A 21,932-nucleotide genomic window follows, 5' to 3' on the forward strand; every position below is an offset into this window, starting at 1 on the left:
CTCCTCTTTTTATTTGCATTGTGTGTGCTTTTAGAATCTCGTAAATATGGACATATGTACGTAAACACAATAAAATAACATGGATATTTCCAGTTTTTAAAGGTTGCACTTGCAAGTATTCATGATTCAAACATACATTGAAATCCACCTTCAAATTTTTTTTAAATTATTGTTATTAGTTGGGATTCAGGGAAAGATTGCACCGGAAAATGCAAGCATTTCTGTAAAATAAATGGATGCATAATTAAAAATATTATGCACTAGATCACATTTGGCTACTGGTGGCCCAGGGGCCACATGTGGCACGTGGTTTAACTTTGTTTGACCCCCAGAGTAAATGCACCAAAAGAAAAATAATTATATAAAACAACAGCTAAAATACACAAAATGCCTCCAAAACGTTGATAATTAAAGAAAAATACACACAAGGGCAACGTAAATACACAAAAAACATAAACAAACAAAAGGACAATAGAAAATTACATAAAAATATACAATAGGACAACAAAATACAGAAATTACAACAAAGATTCACAAAATGACTCGAAAGACGTACAACATAACAGAAAAAATACACGAAAAGACAACACAATACACAAAAAGACAACAAAACTACACAAAATAACTACAAAACATACAAAAAATATCCAAAAGGACAGCAAAATACACAAATGTCAACAAAAATAGACATTCAAAATCACAGGAAAACAGACTAAAGGACAACAAAATTACAGAAAATGATAGAGACAACAAAAATACACAAAATAACATAAATACATGACAGGACAACGAAATGTACATATGGACAACAGAAAATTACAGAAAAATACACAATATGACAACAAAATACACAAGAAGAAAACATAACCTAAACAAAATGAGTACAGAAACATTAAAAATTACTGAAAAATACACAAAAGGAGAACAAAATTACAGAATATTAGAGAAAATACACAAAATAACATAAATACATGACATGTCAACAAAATGTACAAATGGACAACAGAAAAATACACAATATGACAACAAAATACACAAAAACAAAACAAAACAAAACCTACACAAAATGAGAACGGAAACATAAAAAAAATTACAAAAAAAAAAAAAAAACACATAAAAGGAGAACAAAAATAAAGATTATTAGAGAAAATACACAAAACGACAACAAATATACAAAAGACAAGAAAATACACAAAAGTACAACAAAAATCCACAAATACAACGGCCGGTCGTGTGCGTGTCAGTGAACGCTCTTGGTGTCGTTGTGTCTTTGTTTCCGCTCTGACGTCACTGGCAGCTAATGCCCAACACAGATTAAACATGGCGCCCTCTCACGCGCTGCGCTGCTGTAAACGCGCTCTGAACTGGATTCCTGTTCTGTTTATTAACCTGGTCGTTGGCTGGTCTTATTACGCCTATGTAGTGGAGCTGTGTGTGTGTAAGTACTTTCATTTAATACTGAATGTTGTCCTTTACGGAGCGCCGTAGTGTGCTGACTGGCAATTAAAGGGTTGCCAAGTTTGACAAGCTGTGTTTTTTTAAAGTAAGAATTAAACCTCTTAAACTGCTGATTTTCAAAGCAGAAACTAATTTTAAAATGTGATATAAACATGTATTTAATTAGAATTGAAAAAAAAAAAAAAAAAAAAAAAAGCAGGAGAGTCTGTAACATAATTGAAGTTCAATGTACTTTAAAACGTGTTTTTAGGGATAAACTGTTAAGAAATAATACAATGTACATAAAAAGTAATATGCTTTTGTCTATATATATATATATATATATATATATTTAACGTTGTGGTGTTGCTTTTGTGTGTTTTTTGTTTTTGTTTATTTAGCTATAAACATGCGTGTTTTATTAATTTTATCAGTACTTTTCCATCATTATATATCTAATTTACAAGTTTAAAATTTCAAACTATTTCTAGGGTACAAAAATGTAAACATTTAATTTCACAAACAATCCAATAAACGATTATTTTCAAATTGAACGTAGACCTATGATAGTAAAGTATAACCGATGACTTACAAGTTAATGCCCATTTCAGTGTCAATGTAGCTTTAAAGTTAGAAAACTAGATTTCTGGTTTTTGTATTTTTGTTTATTTAACTCTTTACACATTTTGTTAATGCTATTCCATATATATATATATATATATATATATATATTAAAAGACATGCTTGAAAATTCTAAATCTCTAACATGAACATCCAAAGTTATTATTATTATTTTTTTTTTTGCATTGTCTGTATGAAGTTTGTCATTTCTAATTTACAAGTTTAAAATTTAAATCTAAACAAACAATCCAATACACAATTAGTGTATTTTTTTTCTTTATACCAATGTAATGATTATAGATATGGTGCTAATAGAGCTGGATGCCTTTATGATTTCTATAGTCATGATTGTCACTGTTCTGCTGTGGTCAGAGCACGGACGTCCCTGATGTTTAGACAAAGCTCTGTTAGTGTTAGTGTTGGCTGTGCCAGGCTGCTGCCGCATTGTGTCCAATGTTGTGTGTGTGTATGTGTGTGTGTGTGTGTGTGTGATGATGGGGGATGTGTGGTTAAATCCATAGTCAGTCGTCCATTCTCACTTTGCACAATTCTGCTTTTTTCCCCCTTTTTTTTTGCCTTTGCAGATACAATTCACAGTAATGCAGAACGAGGTACGTGGTTCCCGCACTGTGAACACGTCATGTAACACTTGCAATAATTGTCTTATTATTTTTATTAATACCAGGCAGATTTCATTAATAATTATACAAATAATACATTAAATCACATGCATCAAACTTCAGGCCCGAGGGCCAAATCCGGCCCTTTGGAGCATCTGATTCGGCCCGTAGGAGAAAGTAAAGATGACAGAGAAATCATGAATCATTATGTGAACTAGTACAGTGCCCGTCTGAAGTATGTATTCATATAGTGGGAGGAGCTTAAGTAGAGTTGTCAATTGAGTACGTGTTTGAAGGTTGGATGTACAAAGAGGTGTACATACTCTGTAGTGTTATAAAGGGGTTTATTTGTGGGTGCAAAATAAAATAGCGTGTGTTATTTCCCTGGTTTAATTCTGTGAGACATGTGCATGATAAATGTGTTGTTTTTTTTTATTCATTTTTATATTTTTTCGTCTAATGTATTTTTCTGTAATTTATGTTTTTTTGGAGTCGTTACGTGTATTTTTTGTATCTTTCTGTTGTGTTTTTGTGCATTTTTTGTATAATTATAGTTTTTAGTTTGCCATTGTAGTATGATTCTAGAGTCATTTTGTGTATTTTTTAGTGTCGTTTTATGCATTTCTGTTGTCATTTTGTATATTTTTTGTATAAATATTTCGTTTTGTATATTTTGAGTCATTTTCATATTTTTGATGTCATTTGGTGTATTTTTCTGTAATGTTTGTTTTTTGTTAAAAAAGTTTCGGGTCAAACAGTGCGTAGGGGAGAAATTCACTCCACACACACACACGCAGAACTTCCTTACTTTTATAGAGAGATGAAACTCAACAATATTTCACTGTTAAGGCTGGGCAATACATCGAGATTCAAGATATATCGAGTTTTCAATTTTGGCGATATGGAAAATTACAATATTGCCTATATTTATATATATATATGTTTTTTTATAGCTTATTTTGTATCAAAATACCTGTTTTAGTTTGATGGATTTCTGAGTGCGTCCTAACCCAGACCTTCCGCTAAACAAGCCACACTACAGAACTCACTCACACGTGCTGTCCTTTTGAGCAAAAAGCACATATTGTGCAGCTGTTTGGTAATAAATGTGCCTGTGTGGCATTTTGTATCAATTTTAACCTAGAATGGTCTTTCTGGTCAGACTTCATTTGAATTAAGGCCAAATGATTATTATTACAAAGCCCATGTTTGAATTGTAAACATAAATATTACAGATGATCAGGTTAATTTAATTGTGACAACCAAAACCGTGATCATGATTAAAATTTTATTAATTGTGCAGCTTTATGTTAAACAAATAAATTAGAGTAATTTTGTGGGTTTTTTTTTTCTGTGTTTTGAAGTCATGTTGACTATTTCTCTCTGATTTTGTGTAATTTTGTTGTGTTTCATGTGTGTTCTGGAGTCATTTTGAGCATTTCTTTGTCTTATTTTGTGTATTTTTGTTGTCGTTTTGGTATATTTTTCAGTCACTCTTGTTGTTTTGTGTGCATTATAATCAAAACGGGGAAAAAAGGGACACATCAACGGAGCAATTGAACTTTTAAATTGGAATTTTTGAGTTAAAAAGACGTGCTTTTAAATCTTATTTGGAGGAGTCAAAAACTACATTTACTGACAAAAGTGAAGCAAAGGTTATCCTGTACGATACCAGCTGCGCTGAAGAAGTTAAAATATGTTGAAAATAGGAGGTTGTATATTTATTTACGTATTCATTAAAAAAAAAAAATCTAAATTTTTGCAAAACTCTTTCAATTTCCCTCAAATTATTCCATAACATTTCCCTTAATTAAATAGAAATTGGTCATAAAATCTAGGAAATTTAAATTGAAGACTCTGTTGGGACTGATATCTGTCGTTGCCTTACATATTTTGTATTTATCTATATGTACAAATGCAAACTAGGGCACAATAATGTTGAAAATTATTTGTTTTCCAGCATAAAATCCGTGGCCCTATTGAGATCAAAATGCTCTGTATTTGGCCTCCGAACTACAAAGAGTTTGACACCCCTGCATTAGATTTATATGACTTTTATAAAATATGATAAATAAAAATCAGACACTTTACAAAGGAGAAAATAATAATTTTAATGTTTTTTTGTGTATCCCAACAGTCAGCTATTTGGTCATCCTCCACATTTCTCTCACCATGTTTATTTGGTCGTACTGGAAAACTATTTGGTCGAAGCCAACCAGCCCATCAAAAGCAGTAAGTGTTTATATTCACTCACATTATCTCACGTTTACAATGAAATTAATTCAATGATGAATTATTTTATGCACTTTTGTGTTGGTGAATCGTGAGGATTTTGGGTCAATGACGTATAAGGATTTTCACCGTATGATATTTTGTAAAATGTGTATCATCATCATCGGGCAAGGTTTGCATGTATATAATGATGGAAATTAAAATAGAAATACTTGAAATCTTCTGCAGGACTATAATATAACGAAAATAGAGCAGAAAATACATTTAAATTGATTTAGAGTAATTTTAAAGATTTTTTCAAAAACAGCGTTAATGGTTCGACCATAAGTAATTTATTATAACATTAATAAAAAAGGTGAATGCCTATATTATGTTTACGGAAGGATTAGGGCCACTGCAAAAAGACGAAACAACAATTATTGTTATTAATGTTCTGAGAAAAAAGTCTGAGATTAAAGTCAGAATTCTGAGAAAAAAAAGTCCTAATTCTGACTTTTTTTCTCAGAATTCAAACTTTAAATTCAGAATTTTGACTGTACTCTGGGAGTTCGGACTGAGAAAAAAGTCAGAATTCTCAGATTATAGTACAAATAAGTTTAAAGTTTGAATTCTGAGAAAAAAGTCAGAATTAGTTCTTTACAAAAAAAGTCAGACTTTTTGCTCGGAACATTATTTATAATAATGATTTAAAAAAAAAAAAGTCTGAATTCTGACTTTTTTCTCTGAATAATAATAATAATAATAATAATAATAATAATAATAATAATAATAATAATAATTTTAAAAGTCAAAATTATGTAATTAAAAAAGTCAGAATTTTGACCTTAAACTTTTTAAGGTGAATTTTGACTGTAATCTAAGAATTCTGACTGAGGAAAAACAAAAGGTCAGATTACATTCAAACTTCTGAGTTTAATGTTTGAATTCTGAACATTAATATTATTGATAATAATAATGATTTTAAAATTAATAATAATCATTTAAAAAAGTCAGAATTCTGGCTTTTTTATCAGTCAGAATGATCAGATTTCAGTCAAATTTCCGAGTGTAAATTCTGACTTTCTCACTACATATTTGGTATCTTTTTCATGCATTTAAACCTTTATTTAAACTAAAATGAATGCAGTTGGACAGAATATTTCACGTTATTGTCTCGTGCTGTCAGTTCTGTCTCCCCAGTGCAGAAAAGGATCGGTTTGAGCGAGAGGATCGAGCCGAGGTGCAGCAGGAGATTTTGAAGAAAGTGGCAAAGACGTTGCCTATTTACACGCGCACGGCGGGAGGAGGTGAGCCTTCTATACTAGCGACACACTCGTCTTTTCCCTCAGGGTCACTTTTGATGTTTTAAATTGGGCCACGAGGGACAAACCTGGTAACCCCCCTCCTCTAATACTCACTTAAATACTCACTCACTCACTTCTTTTTTTACTGCAAATAGAAACACTAGCCAAGCTATTTGTAATGCAATCAAGTTGCTTTAAACATCTCAACAAAAATACACTAAAAGATGACATAAATACACAAAAGGGCAACAAAATATACAAAAGGACAACAGAAAAATACACAATAGGACAACAAAATGCACGAAATGACTAGAAAGGCCATAGAAAGTCCCAGAAAAACACACAAAAGAACAATGAAATTACAGAAAGTCATAGAAAAAACAAGGAAAAATAAATTACAGTTAAATAAAAAAAAGAACATACATGCATAATTACAGAAAACAAGAAATAACAAACTGACACCAAAATACACAATATGACAATAAAAATACATAAAATGACTAGACTTACAAAATCACAGAAAAATACACAAAAGGACAACAAAATTATAGAAAATAGCAGAAAAATACACTACAACAAAACTACACAAAAGAACCACAAAAACATACAAAATGGCAACAAAAATAAACAAAGTCAACAAAATACACAATTTGACAACAGAAATAAACAAAACAAAAACGCTCAAGAGGAAAACAAATACACATAACAGCAATAAAATAGACAAAATGACTCCAAAATATATACAAAACCACAACAAAAAATCCAAATGATGACAGGGAAATACACTAAATGTTGCCCTCAGATCAATCAGAGTTGCCTATTTCAGCACTAGATTATTATTTACTGTTATAAAGTGTTACTTAGAGAGGCCAACATGTTCAAAATGAAGATGCTAAGTTGCTCTAAAGTCATCGCTCCATTGCAGACTTCACACTGATGTCTCGTTTGTTAATGAACATCATGCTTGTCTGCCTCGTGTTTACGGAAAAGGATGTAACACACGTCTTAATTGGACTCAGATGACTTCTGTTCCCCCCATGGACCACACCAGAGCTTTTCATTATTCTCTTCTCTTCTTCATGCCCCAATAAAACACAGCAGGTGACAGATAAAAGGTGGAAGATGCTTCAGAAAAACATGAAAAAAAACACAGATTTTAGTCTACATTAATAGTAAATAAACATTTTTAATGGCTTTGATAATCACTACGTCACAATTTGATGTTTTTCACACAGCGGTACGATACTGTGACCCCTGTCAGGTGATTAAACCTGATCGCTGTCATCACTGCTCCACCTGTGAAACGTAAGTGTGCGTTTTATTTATTTATTTTTTTTTCTAAATGTTGGCTTTTTGGTTTTTTTTTATTTTTGAAAGTGATTTTGAGGATTTTTCTTTGATTTTGTGTAATTTTTGTTGTTTTTGCATGTGTTTTGTACTCATTTTGAGAATTAAATTTTTTTTATTTTGTGTATTTTTGTTGTTTTTTGGTATATTCTTTGATCGTTATTCACATTTTTCATTGTTCTTTTGTGCGTTATAATCAAAACAGGAACAAAGGGACTCAACAATGGAGCAATTGAACTTTAAGTAGGAATTGTGAGTTAAAGGACGTGCTTTCTAATCTTACTTGGAGGAGTCAAAAACGAAATTTATTGAGAAAAGTGAAGCAAAAGTTGTCCTGTATGATACGAGCTGTGCTGAAGAAGTTAAAATATATTAAAAATAGGAGCTTTTTAGGGCTGGTGAATGTACTGTATATTTATTTACATATTCATACATAATGGGTTAATATGGAGTCAGTGACATTGACGGGATTTGTGTTGTTCTTCATTCCTTTAAGGTGTGTGTTGAAAATGGACCATCACTGCCCCTGGTAGGACTTTTTTTTTTTTTTTTTTAAATGTATTTAACTTCCATCATCTAACATTTCCATTTTTAATTATACGTATTTTAAAAGAATTTGGAACACAGACCATTACAGTGTCATTACTTCATATTTCAATATTTATCAGGGTGAACAACTGTGTCGGCTTTTCAAACTACAAGTTTTTCATCTTATTCTTGGCGTACGCCTCGCTCTACTGTATCGTCATCTGTACGACTGTCACGCAGTATTTCATCAAGTTCTGGACCGTAAGTGAAGAAGCTTTCTCACACTATTTATATGACATAATGCTTTATTGTACATGTGAAAATCAGCTTTTGTTACGACTTTTTTCACCCACTTTTAGGGCACGACATCGTCTCCTAAATGACACATTTAATTTCAAAACTTAAACGCACAGTTTGGGTTGATCACAATGAAAGTTCCGTCCATTCACAACTAAAAACCGTGTATTTTACACATTTTCAACGAGAGAAATGGTAAATAATCATTAACACACACAACAGTACACGTGTAAACATTTTTACAGGATCTTTTGTAACGTGTGCGTCAATCCTCTATAAACATGATTAACTTTTATTTAAACAAACACTGGCTATGGTTACATGATGTTTTTTAATTCGGAATTTTTTATTCCAAATTAAATCTTAGCAACACCCGTCCGATGTGTGTGATAAGTCCATGTGTCCGTGTTAATGTCTGCATCTTTGTGCCTTCGTCCAGCCACTCTTTTCATTATATCCGTGTCTTTTAAGGCTCTTATTAAATAGTGTCGGCTCTATTCCGGGCCGCCATGTTGGATTATGTCGTCACCAAACGCGTCATCGCTGCAAGTCACGCATGCACAGAACAATCGGAATTAACTTAAAGCGTAATTAGGTGTTAACTGTTTACAAGAAAGAGGAATTATTTAATTCGGAATTAAAAACGGAATAAACCAGCCACCTAATTCGGAATTGAGTTTAATTTGGATTTAAATTATCATCAGGAATTAAGTGTTTACAAAGTCAGGTTAAAGAGGAACTAACTTTAATTCCGCTTTAAAGAGGAGTTAAAGCCCCCATGTAAACGTTTCCATTGGGTGTGTCTAATGACTTTTTTTATTAAAATAGGCAACTTCAGGTATTATTTTACTGTTTTAATTAATACCACTTCCTGTGTTTGAGCCACATTGGAAATCCGATGGACGCGCACAGTAAAACAACTTAAATATAGAAATAATCACAGAAACGTCTTCACAGCAGAAATATCAAAGGATTTGATCATTTTATTTCATTTCAAGTGCATGTGCTGGACTTGAAAAAATGAAGATTTCTTTTATAGGAAGAAACAGCATTTTCATCATTTTTGCACCATGTATGAACAATTTATTTAAGACTTTAAGACTTATAATATCCAAGCAATAAATTACAGACATCAGTAAGTCCAGAATCCAGAAGAATGAAGTCAAACCAATTCAGCCATATAGTCTAAATCATTGTTTCTCAAATGTGGGTACGTTAGAGAGTGAGAGGAAAATTAACAAATAAAAGCATGACAAATACGGGAATTTGAAAATGTGTATTTTTAAAAAAAAATTATCATCTTGATGATTATTAGATTCAATTTTCATTTAGTTTTTTGTTTGAACGAGTGGCTAATGTTGAATAAATTCACTGAGGATAAAAATGACACTGACAAATTGTCATTGTTTATTCTATACAGTGTTATTAATAGTTCTAAATTAAATCAAAGTGACTGCTGAACTAGCTTTAAATAAATTAAAAGCAGTTATGTTGTCATGCAATTATATGCAACACATTAATAACGAGTTAAAATTAATATGTGTTACTGACTAAAATTTTGAGACACTAGTCATTACCCAAATACATTTGTTTTCTGAAAAATGAAAGGGTTTTGGGGGTTTAGTTACTCTTTAAGATACATATAATATCCCAGCAATAAGTTACAGATATTAGTAAGTCCAGAATCCAGAAGAAGGAAGTAAAACCAATTTACATTAAAAAGAATTACAATGTAATCTGCAGGAATGTATCACATTATTTTATTAGCCACATAGCATTATTGCCTAAATCAGCAGTTCCCAAACAGGGGTACAGAAGCACATTGCAGGGGTCACTCAGAAAGGTTTAACAATTAATTAAAAAAGAATCAGAAAATGTTCATTGTTCCTTTTTAGGCTATTTTTTAGACAAATTCACCACAAATTAACAGTACTATTGCTCAATAAATTGCTATATTTTATTGTAACTTATTGAAACAGGATTATTTTATGCTGTAGAGGCCATTTTATCACACTTTTTACAATAGGAGGCAATAATTAGCTACATTTTACATCATTGGCCACATTTGTTTACTATTGAAGTAATTACATAAAAGTTGCATTGGTAATTAAATAAAATAATTTGAAATTCCACTCATTGTTTTGAGTTTGTAGATTAAGCCGGATCGTGGTTTCTTTGCGGGTTGAATTGGATGCTGGGACGAGCTGGGTTTGACTCCACAGAGAAAAAGATGCAAAGCGTTTGTGACGTGTTTTTTTTTTTTTCCCTCCTGCCCCTTTAAGAAAAAGCTGAAAGACACGCACGCCAAGTTCCACATCTTGTTCCTCTTCTTCGTGGCGGCGTTGTTCTTCATCAGCATTGTTTCGCTGCTCACCTATCATCTTTGGCTGGTGGGAAAAAACAGGACAACAATAGGTAACGGAAACTCAACTGATTCCTCTGTTCACCTTCATCTGTGTATCATTCATTTTTCATTATGTAACAAAAACATGAAAGATGAAAAAAAACTCTCATTATTTGATATTTGTTTCCAAAACCAAAATGAAAAAATGGAAAACGAGTTGTTTTTCAAATTTGAGCTCTTTTGCTTCGGTATGAAAAATGAACACCTTTATTCATTTTCTCCATTATCGATTTGCCAAAGTATGTTACCTGGAAGTGTACTCTCATCCGACGCTAACAGCTATGCTAATGGCAGTCCGGCATGATAAGATCGCTGCTTCCAACTGTGCATCAGAAACGTGTCCTTTTCGCTTTAGCTGGTGTTGGACACAGAACCTCCTCACAGACATTTAGAGGATTTAGAGACTCCTACGTGGGTCACGTACTTTGGCCAATTGATAATGGAGAAAACCAATAAAGGTGTTTGTTTTCTGTACCGAAGCAAAAGAAGTTAAATTAGAAAAACAAGGCGTTTCTCGTTTTTTCATTTTGGTTTTGGAAACAAATATCAAATAATGAGTGTTTTTTTTTTTTCATTTTTCATGTTTTTGTTACATAATGAAAAACAAATGAACAAATGATACACAGATTCACCTTCATCGTGTACTTCTGAGCCACAAAAAACTCACCACATTACTTTTGTTTTTCAGAGGCCTTCAGGGCTGCAGTCTTCCCAAACGGTCCAGATAAAAACGGCTTCTCCCTCGGCTTCAGTCGCAATTTTTGCGAAGTGTTTGGACATCGGGCAGAGTACTGGTTTGTTCCTGTTTTTTCAAGGTGAGTCCACCACTAACACTTATTGCTAATGCTATCAATGCTAAATGAAGTCACAGTGGCCTTCATTTATTAACAGTTTGTACGTTGGACCATATTCACGCAAGCTTCGGTATTTATCAGAATCAGAATCAGAATCAACTTTATTGGCCAGGGGTGAATGAATACACACGAGGAATTTCTTTTGGTGACCTGTGCTCTCTCAGGTAGTGTAACATTAAATAATAACAATCAACTAGAATAAAGAAAAATAAATAAAATAGAGAAAAATAAAAAGAAAAAAAGAAGTATAAACATAAATATAAGAGTAGTTAGACTAATATGTGCAAACTAAATAAAAAATAACAAGATAATAATAATAATAATAATAATAATAATAATAATAATGAAATAAAATAAGAATACAATAATAATAATAATAAGATAATAGTGCAGTAGTGCATTGATGAGTAGTGCAGTGCATTGATGAGTAGTGCAAATAGGTGAACATTTAAATGAAAAAATTATGTCCATGAACATTTCACAGTGACAGGTTGATCCAGGGTTGATATGTTTAGTTCCAGGTTATATCACAGTAACAGAAACAGGTCCGACACTCTTTGACTGTTTAGTGTTGATCAGAGTGACAGCCTGGGGGAAGAAACTGTTTTTATGGCGGGTAGTTTTGGCGTACAGTGATCTGTAGCGTCTGCCGGAGGGGAGGAGTTTAAACAGATTGTGTGCAGGGTGGGAGGGGTCTGCAGTGATGCTACCTGCCCGTTTCCTGACCCTGGACAGGTATAAGTCTTGGATGGAGGGCAGATCAACACCAATGATCTTTTCTGCAGTCCTGACTATCCTTTGTAGTCTGTGTCTGTCTAGTTTGGTTGTAGATCCAAACCAGACAGTGATGGAGGTGCACAGAACAGACTGAATGATGGAGGTGTAGAACATGATCAGCAGCTCCTGGGGCAGGTTGAACTTCCTCAGCTGTCGCAGAAAGTACATCCTCTGCTGTGCCTTTTTCCTGGTTGTGTCTATGTGGGAGGACCACTTCAGGTCCTGTGAGATTGTGGATCCCAGGAACCTGAAGGAGTCCACGGTAGCCACTTTGCTATTCAGGTAGCCACTTTGCTATTCAGGTAGCCACTTTGCTATTCAGGTAGCCACTTTGCTATTCATTTTGCTATTTGCTATTATCAATTCTGATTCATATCTGACCTTGTGTTGGATTTGCGGTGTAGCAGCAAAATGTGACTGAGACTAAAAATAAAGTATTGACAGGGTTCCCGCAGATCCTTAAAAAGTCTAAGGTCTTCATTGTCATTAAAATGTCTTAAATCAATGTTCTTATATTTTAACACATAAGTATGATTTTTATGATTGTGATTAGTCTTGCATTTCAAAATAAATGGTAACATTTGTTTTAAAAATATGTATCAACAACATGGGGAAATTTAAATTGAATGAAAATTACTTGATTTTTTTGTTTAGTGGTTTTTATTTTTGTTTATTTTATAGATTTCTGGCTATTTTTGTACTCATCTTGTGTTATTGGAGTAATTTTATTGTAATATTTTTTAGTGTATTTTACTTTTTGTCATTTTGTGTATTTTTGTGTGTTTACTTTAAAGGCTGCAGTTGCACATCTGCACTAGACACTGAAAAAAAACTACCCTAACCCTATGTAATTGATGTGGCAATTGTTTTCCCTCCCAATTATGTTTACTGTGGAGTTGGTCTTAAATTTAATTTCAAATGGCAATAAAAAGTTTTAAAAAGTCTTGAATTGATTTTGACTAAAGCTGTCGGAACCCTGGTTAAACACACCTCATTTAAGCATAAGCAGACACACATTCAGAACTGATCTAAGTGGATTATTAAAACAAATTAAAGAAAATGAAATGATTTTTTTTTTTTTAAAGCCCACATTATTACTGACAACACTTTTTTGTTTTTCCTTTCACGGAATACATTATAACCCCACTAATAAACTCTGCTATGCATAGGTTCAGCCAGTGCGAGACCTTATTTATGCTTTTAAATGTAAATAGTTCCATAAACTTTCACAAATGTGCTGCAGTAATTGGTAATCTCATGAATTACAAGTCAAATCAACTGAAGGCATAATAAACACAGACAAAAGGAAAACATTTAGTCATTTTTAAGGCTTATTTAAGCGTTTCAATTGTTCATTTCTTTTAATGTGATAGTTCCAGTGAGATTCATTTTGTTTTCTTTTTTAACAGTATGTTAAGTTGAGGTTTTTTGTTTATTCAGACAAGGTTTTTCAGGAAAAAAAAAAAAAGCACAACCTGAAAAACCTTGTCTAAATAAACAAAACCTCAACTTAACATACTTTTAATGTGATATTTATTGCCTAAAGCTTGTGGACTGAGGCCGATATAAACATCATAAACGTCTCTCCAGGCTCTCTGTTGTGTGGTTGCTCTCAGCGCACACAGGGGGGCAGACATCACCTGCTCAGTAGATTATCGTCTTCCACACAGCGTTTAAATGCGCTCCTTAAATTCCAGTTTTCCTACGTTCAAAAAGCACAGCTTTGTTTTGCTTCACCTCAGATGTGAAGATGCAGATTTTCACCTTGGAAATGTTTCTTTACTTGTTTGACCTCAGTGGGCGGGGCCTCAACACAGGAGGGCGTAACATGTTAATGACAATCAAATTTACGACCAAATGTGAGCTCAGATTTGCACCCGTTTTCACGCAAGGTTGATAAATGAGGGCCAGTGTGTGAATGACAATGACAATGAACCGTCAATCGATAAGTAACTTTGTTTGAGTGTTCTACCATTTATTTCACAATAAAAGCCTTTCATGTTGACCCGTTGGCTTCAAACAACACAGTCTTGTCCTGTCTGTTTCCAGTCTGGGTGATGGACATTCTTTTGACACCAGATTAGTTCACATTGACCCAGAGCAGGCAAAGAGTGTCCTGCAGCCAAACGGCAAAAGGTGAGATTACATTCCATGTTTTGGTATTCGATAATTCGTTTACTCTTCGTTTTTGGTTATTCCGTTTTAAAACCAAATCAAAATAACAAATAAACAGTGTGGTTATTTTGTTTTACTGACTTAAAACAGAAACAGAAATACAGAAAAATCAATAAGCAGACAAGCAGCATTTTTCTGTTTTAAATAAAGTTTTGTTCTGTTTGTTATATTTGGATATTTACAGGGAAAACTAGGATGAGAGCGTCATGTTAATCTAACCACACTGAGGGTAGCCACAGACTGACTTTTGTCTGCTGCGTTTGATAAAATGATCTTGTAGCATGTTGTCCACCTCACACTAATGGTAAAGAGGCTTAATTTGTGTGTTTGATGTTTCGTTAAAGAGTTATTGATGCTGGAAGTCCCAATCTGTGATTATCTGCCAACTTTACCAAACAGTGTTACGGTCCAAATAGTATCCAGATAATCTGGTGACTGGGCGGACTTTTGCTCCCAAACGAAAAAGGAGCAACGCACCAGTCGCATAACTGATGAACTGGTGAATTGGATATTAATATTATTAATTATGGTGGCCCAGAAGGGCCAACAACACAACACACCAACAGACACCAAGTGACAACACAACATAACAGCAAAAGTCACAACACGACGGAAATGGGGGGAATATTTTCAAAATAAAATACTCTGTGTTCAAGGCAGATAAACAGAGATTACCCTGGAGGAAAACACTGACCTTCCGGAGCCTCCAGCGGCCCATTTCAGACTAAATCCTAAAACCACTAAGCACATATTTGGACTCGGGAGGACCAGACCTTTTCGTTGATACCACGATTGGCCCGATACGAGTACTTTTAATATGATTTTTTTTAAGCGTTTTCCTCCAAACTAATCTCTATTCATCCGCCTTGAACACGGAGTACTTTATTTTGAAAATAATCCCCCCTATTTCCATTGTGTTGTGACTTTTGCTGTTGTTTGGCGCCTCTTTGTTGGTGTGTTGTGACATTTGTCGGTGTGTTGTGTTGTTGGCCCTTCTGGGCCACCGTAATTAATACATAAAAAAATCAAAACCAAAACAATGGACGTTGAGTAAAACATGCACATGATGTTGTGATTAAAGGAAAAAGAGGTGGTGTAATAAATTTCCTGGTGCTCCTCGTTTCTTGTGATCAACTTCCGTGTGTGTTGAAGGCTGCCGTTAGTGGCTAGTGGCATTACAACATGTAAAATTAATATTTTTACTGTCCTCAAAAAAGCTATAATTGTTTTTGTGAAAGTGTCACTGTTCGGTAAAGTTGGTACATTATTCACAGATTCAGACTTCGAGCATCAGTAACTCTTTAACGAAACGTCATCGACACACAAATGACCTCTTTTCCATCGGCGTGAGGACGACATGATACAAGATCGTTTTATCTAACGCAGCAGAGTAACAGTCCGCCCCCGTCTGTGGGTCCCCTCTGTGTGGTGAGATTAAATTCATGAAACTCTTATTGAAGTTTCCCGTAAATATGCAAATATAATACAGCCGGAACAATATTTGATTTGAAAACAAACCTAAAAAGTAACCTTTCTATTGGCTTCCATCACAGCCCTTCTGATTCAGAGACCCACACGTGTGTGCACCAAACAGGGGAGAACCTCAAAGAGGCTACTGGTGTGTTTCCCATAGTTTCTCTCTCTCTCATTGGTTCCCATGGACTCATAAAAATGTCTGAAACCACTTTTGTCCTTTTAATTTCAGACGGAGTCCAAACCGTCACTGTGATTATGGAGAATCAGCCATAGAAGGTTTGAGGACTAGTTTGGATCTTAAACTGAATGGTTTTTACCTTCAGCTGTTTAATTTAAGTGTTATGTTGCAGCAGGTCATCAATAATTCTGCAAAAGAAACCAAACCCCTCACACCAGATGAGTGACACTCCTCATCCTCAAACACTCACAGGCTCGACACTTTGAAACACTGCTGTCATGTTGACAGAGACTTGTTGACTGCACCAGTCTAACGCCGAGGTGAAGCAGCCGGGGGTTTAATGTCGTTTTTAACCAACGTTGCATCCCATACACTGATGGTCATTTTACATCTTTACTGTTTGTCTAAACCAGTGGTTCCCAACCTTTTTCGTCCCGTTACAATTTTGTCAAATCAGATGTACCCCCTCTCCATATCAACAGTACTCCCTCCACAATTTAATTTATGTGTCAGTTGAACTCCTTCCTTTCTTGAACATGGTTCCCTGAGCTGAGAAAAAAATATTGCTAATTTTTAGTCGCACGGTGGCATAGTGGTTAGCACATCTATCTCACAGCAAGAAGGTCCTGGGTTCAAGCCCTGGGGTGGACACTTGGGTCTTTCCTGTGTGTAGTTTGCATGTTCTCCCTGTGCTTGCGTGGGTTTTCTCTGGGTGCTTCCTTCCACAATGCAAAAAACTTGACTGTTAGGTTGATTGGAGTCTCTAAATTGAATGAGAGTATGATAGTGCGAGTGTGTTGGTTGTTTGTCTGTGTTGTCCTGCGATGGACTGGCGCCCTCTGCAGGGTGTACCCCCGCCCAACGCCCAATGACAGCTGGAGGTGGGCACCAGCAGACCCCCGCAACCCTGAGAAAAGTAGCAAGTGGGTCAAAAATGGATAGAATGTTGTCAGGAGTGTGATTAAATGGCCTCTACAGCATGAAATGATCCTGTTTCAGTAAATTACAAGAAAATACATCATTTATTAAGCAATATTATTATTAGTTAGTGGTAAATTTGACCCCATAAAAATACCAAAAAACCTTAAAAAAGAACCATGAATTATTTCCTATCATTTTTATTAATTAACTGATAAATGTTCCTGAGTACCCCCTGCAATGTCCACCTGTAGCCCTGGTTGGGAATCACTGGTCTAAACCATGTGTGTCAAACTCGAGGCCCGAGGGCCAAATTCAGCGTGCAAATTGTAGCACTAAAATGCCTCTGTAAGTCACCGTATACAGTACAGTGAGTTGTAGATATCTCACTCCCTCCATGTTCCCAAATTCAACAAAACTCCACCAAATTACAATGGGGCTTGTTGTTGCTACTGCATTATTTGCAGTAATATTGAATCACAATTTTTTTTCTAAAAAACAGAAAATTCTCACCAATTTTCCCACAGAATTCTGGCAAATTGTATTGCAATTTTTTAGAAAATTGGTTGCAAATTCAAGTAATTTTGACCAATTGCTTAAAATTCAGGATGTTTTAAGTGACCCACAATATTTTCTAACATTTGAAAATTTTAATTTTATGCTTCTTTTTTTTCCCTTCACAAAAACATGGATCTTTTTGGTACGACTGACTTCAGATGAAACTGGGTCATTCGTGGCCCTTGATCTGAGATGAGTTTGACACCCCTGGTCTAAACTAATATAGAGTAAAAATCATGCTGAACCCTCACAAATGCACAAAACATGTTTTACTCGCACCAAATGATTCATAAAATAAACTCTGCGTGGTTTACAAATACATAAAACATCATTCACAAACTAATGCATTTTGTTTTGCAAATAAGAAATGTACCTATCAAACAAATGCATCTTGTTTTACACATGCAAAGAAATGCGTTCAATTACAAAAATATATCTTTCAAGTACAAAACAGGACATGACGAAAGTTTACTGACATTTACTGTATATGGATCTGAAAGGTGGAAATTTTGTGACAAAAGTCATGTGACAGATTTTCGTTGTTATACAATACCAATCTTGATATCCGTTCAATACGATATCATCACAAATCACTTATTGTGTAGTGTGGAATGTCTGTTTTGATCAAGTAATGATACTCAGACATAGAACAACAATAGTGAGCAACAGTAGGGATGAGAAAAACTCACGTTTTTTATTATTAACCAATGGGTTTCACACATTTTAACCTTAAACATCAAAATATTCCACTATTAAATGAAATCAATGAATACAAATCACCGAAATAAATCCAATAAACATAAGGGAAAAAAAATGTATCAGATTTCAGATGCAGGCCAAAATAATCATACTCTAATCATGCAACTTTTTTGTCGATATCGGACATATATCCAATGTCAATATCGAATTGGGACAATATTTGAATATTTGAGTTTTTTTCAAACTTGAAGGATACTTTTTGTAATTATAGACCTGTTTGTATGTGTAATGCATACAGTATTTGTTTGATAGGTATGGTTCTTATTTGCGAAAAAACAAAATGCATTTGTTTTTCAGTCATGTTTTGTATTTGCAAACCACACTGAGTTTGTTCGTAATGTTTGGGTGAAAGTAAAACATGTTTTGTGTGTTTGTGAAGGTTAGATTTTAACTCCTTAAACATAGTTCAATGTCTTGAAAACGTTGATTTGAAACATAATCACAATAATTTCATGTCAGATACAGAATCCTCATTGTCAGTATTAAATAACTTTATATTCTCTTCATATGAAATTCATTTTAACCACGATGGTATGATTATTAATGCCTAACAATGTTAATCCTCTCTCTGTTGTCTCCAGTTATGAATCACATGCACAGTTCAACAACATCGACAAGTCACTTTTTATACGCTGTCAACATTTTGTTTACATGTTTCTGTTTACACGATCATTTATTTTTTATGAATCTGAGGTTTTTGCGATGAATGAGATGATTGAAATCTGCCGGATAAATGAGTTTTACTCCTCACATATTTTAATTTTTTACACTAGAAGTGAACACAAGCCCAGAGGTTTCTGTTTTCATTGCACTATAAGATTTATTATTTATTTTAAAACCTAAACTTAATTTATTTAGGAGTTTCTTTTTTAAAGCAATATTTAAATATCCTAATTTATGTTCGCTGATTTATTCTACAATGTGTTTCATACTTTGTTTTTATTTAAAGGATTGATGTGGAGTGTTTCTCCATTTGTCTTAATTAGCTTAAAACATGACCTTTAATCAAACTTTGATGTGGATGAGATGGTGAATATTTATTGACTAACTGCACTGACCCCAATTGGCAAAATTTTGTGAAACCTGTAAGTAGAATAGGAATCCAGTATGTTTTTTTTTTTTAATATTTACCCAAAATGTGATACTTTTTTGTTTTATAAATATTTTCCCACTGTGAATATTATGATTATCATTCTAAATATTAAAATACTTTGATCCCAAGCCATGTTTTTGGCTCCATTTATTTGGAAATATTGTTTTTGTTTTTGTTGACAGTAGATTGCATCTAGAGATGTTGCATTGTTTATTGTAATCAAATCTACTTTGTAAATTATTTATATTATAATAACATACATTTTCACTCCTTGTGCATTTGTTTTAAGTCCTATTGTTTATAACTCATTAGGTGCCAGCCACTTTCAGAACAATTACCCCCCCCCAACCATTTTAGGGAATTTTGACTGATCTTAGAAGACCTACAGAATATTTCGTACTATGACTATGTAAAACCTGATTCTGAAAGAATAGACTCTACTTTCATCAGAATAATTTTTTTGTTTTTGGCTTAATTCGTTCTTCCGTAATCAGCAGTTGAATATAGGCACTGCTGCCCCCTACATGGGACCAGTTGGTCACTACATCATAGTACAAGGCTAATGTTCATGGGAGACCTCCGCCACAGTGTTTCCTAGCAACCCCCATTGAAAAACAAAATTGGCGTACATAAACGTCAATGGCAGTCAATGAGATGATGACTAATCTCACCTTCAGCATCAGTGAATAAAACATAAACAATGGAAAGTTCTCTTTGAACGTGCATGTATTGGCCCTGTGTCATCAGCAAATATATAAATATGAGTGATTATCATCAGTATATGCTGTGGGAATGAGGATTAAACACCAGGTCAACAAAAAGTTTAATTATATTGTAAACTAATCAAACCTAAACCCTTTTAAAATCAAAATAAATAAAACAGGACACGATTATTAGTTATTAGTTATTCCACCTGCAATTTATTTTTCTCATTCACTTTCATTGGAAATTTCAGCTTTTTAAACTTTTAACCCCTTCATCCCCAGTCCTTCTTCAACTGATTTTGATTTCAACCTTTAACATGTTCCGCTACGACCTTCAACTTTTCCCAACTTTTTCCATCCATTTCACATTTTTTTATACCTTTTCAACCCCTTTGAACTTTTTAAAACTTTTTTCAACCCAGTTTTACTTTTAACCTTTTTCAACCCGTTTCAGCTTTTTAAAACCTTTTTTTAACCTTAATGTCTAATGTTAAGCTAATGCTAAGTCATTGCTTAGCTAATCCTAGCTTAATGCTATTGGCTATTGCTAGATTAATGGTAATGATAAATTAGTGTGAATGCTAAAGGCAATGCTAATGCTAGAGTAATACTAATGCTAAGTTAGTGCTAATAATGAAGTTAATGCTAATTCTAATGTTGATGCTAATGCAGTGCGACGTGGAGCAGCACCTGCATCCTCACTTGCATTTTCATCAGGAAATGCAAATATTCTAGTTTAAATTCAAGATATCAAGATTTATATTGTATATCGCCATTTTGAGAAGAAATATTGAAATATGAGTTTTGGTTCATATTGCCGAGCAATTTACTCCAAAATGAATCATAATATTCACAACAAAACACACATACCATTCATAATTCCCAGGATCAGACGTCTGTTCCTATCTTTATTATGACTGTATTAGTTCGACGACCTCAGTTTTGTTCACACCGAGGTCGTTGAACTAATACAGTCACTTCTCATTACCTGCACAACAGGTGAGGTCAGCTTAGCATTCCTCTCTACAGAGTAATCATAAAAATTGCCCTTTGACACATTTTATCATTTTAAAAGATTTCCATTTCCTAAATTTATATTCTACTATTTATTTTACTATTTTTTTTTCTTGATTTATTCTAAATCTGAGTCCTAAATCTTCAGTATTACAGAATTGTGACTCAGGTTTTACCATGCTTGTGCCTTTTAGCCACTACTTTTAACACTTGTCTTTATTTACTATAGGGTTCCCGAGGATCCTTAAAAAGTCTTAAAAGGCATTAGGTTATTGAATCTAAAAACAAGGCCTTCATTTTCATTCAAATATCTTAAATCAATGTTTCAAAAGTCTTAAACTTTAACACATAAGTATGATTTGATGATTGTAATGAGTGTTGCATTTCAAAATTAATGGTCAAATTATTTTAGTTTTTTTTTATTAATGTATATACAACATGGGAAAATGTAAATTTAACAAAAATTGCTTCTCCAACAATTTTTTTTCCCGAATGATTTTTATTTTTGGTATTTTTGTTGTGTTATAGATTTTGGCTATTTTTCTATTCATCTTGTGTTTTTGGAGTGATTTTGATTTTTTTTTTTTTTTTTTTTTTTTTTTGGCTTTTTCTGTGTATTTTACTGTCATTTTGTGTATTTTTGTGTGTTAACTTTTG

General features: G+C 33.7%; 1 protein-coding gene across 2 annotated transcripts; it reads left to right on the forward strand.

The window, feature by feature from the left end:
* Positions 1–1,305: 1,305 nt before the first annotated feature.
* LOC114476071 (palmitoyltransferase ZDHHC20-like) lies at positions 1,306–19,551 on the forward strand. 2 transcript variants are annotated; one of them, XM_028467327.1, is made up of 13 exons: positions 1,306–1,438; positions 2,643–2,669; positions 4,816–4,910; positions 6,076–6,196; positions 7,429–7,498; positions 8,037–8,069; positions 8,209–8,329; positions 10,648–10,780; positions 11,458–11,584; positions 14,450–14,536; positions 16,129–16,193; positions 16,281–16,327; positions 16,402–19,551. In XM_028467327.1, the coding sequence occupies exons 1-12, from the start codon at positions 1,321–1,323 to the stop codon at positions 16,322–16,324; spliced, it is 1,041 nt and encodes a 346-aa protein (XP_028323128.1). In that variant the 5' UTR covers positions 1,306–1,320; the 3' UTR covers positions 16,325–16,327; positions 16,402–19,551. The 2 variants fall into 2 exon arrangements, with proteins under 2 accessions (XP_028323128.1, XP_028323129.1); XM_028467328.1 differs by having other exon boundaries at positions 16,405–19,551.
* The last annotated feature ends 2,381 nt before the right edge of the window (positions 19,552–21,932 follow it).

The sequence above is a fragment of the Gouania willdenowi genome, chromosome 14 (assembly GCF_900634775.1).
Source record: "Gouania willdenowi chromosome 14, fGouWil2.1, whole genome shotgun sequence".
Classification (NCBI taxonomy): domain Eukaryota; kingdom Metazoa; phylum Chordata; class Actinopteri; order Blenniiformes; family Gobiesocidae; genus Gouania; species Gouania willdenowi.

Coding starts and splice junctions, on each gene's coding strand:
- LOC114476071 (XM_028467327.1), top strand. CDS start 1,321: ATGGCGCCCTCTCACGCGCTGCGCTGCTGTAAACGCGCTCTGAACTGG. Junction 11,585..14,449: donor TTTGTTCCTGTTTTTTCAAG/GTGAGTCCACCA, acceptor GTCTGTTTCCAG/TCTGGGTGATGGACATTCTT. Junction 16,194..16,280: donor GAACCTCAAAGAGGCTACTG/GTGTGTTTCCCA, acceptor TTTTAATTTCAG/ACGGAGTCCAAACCGTCACT.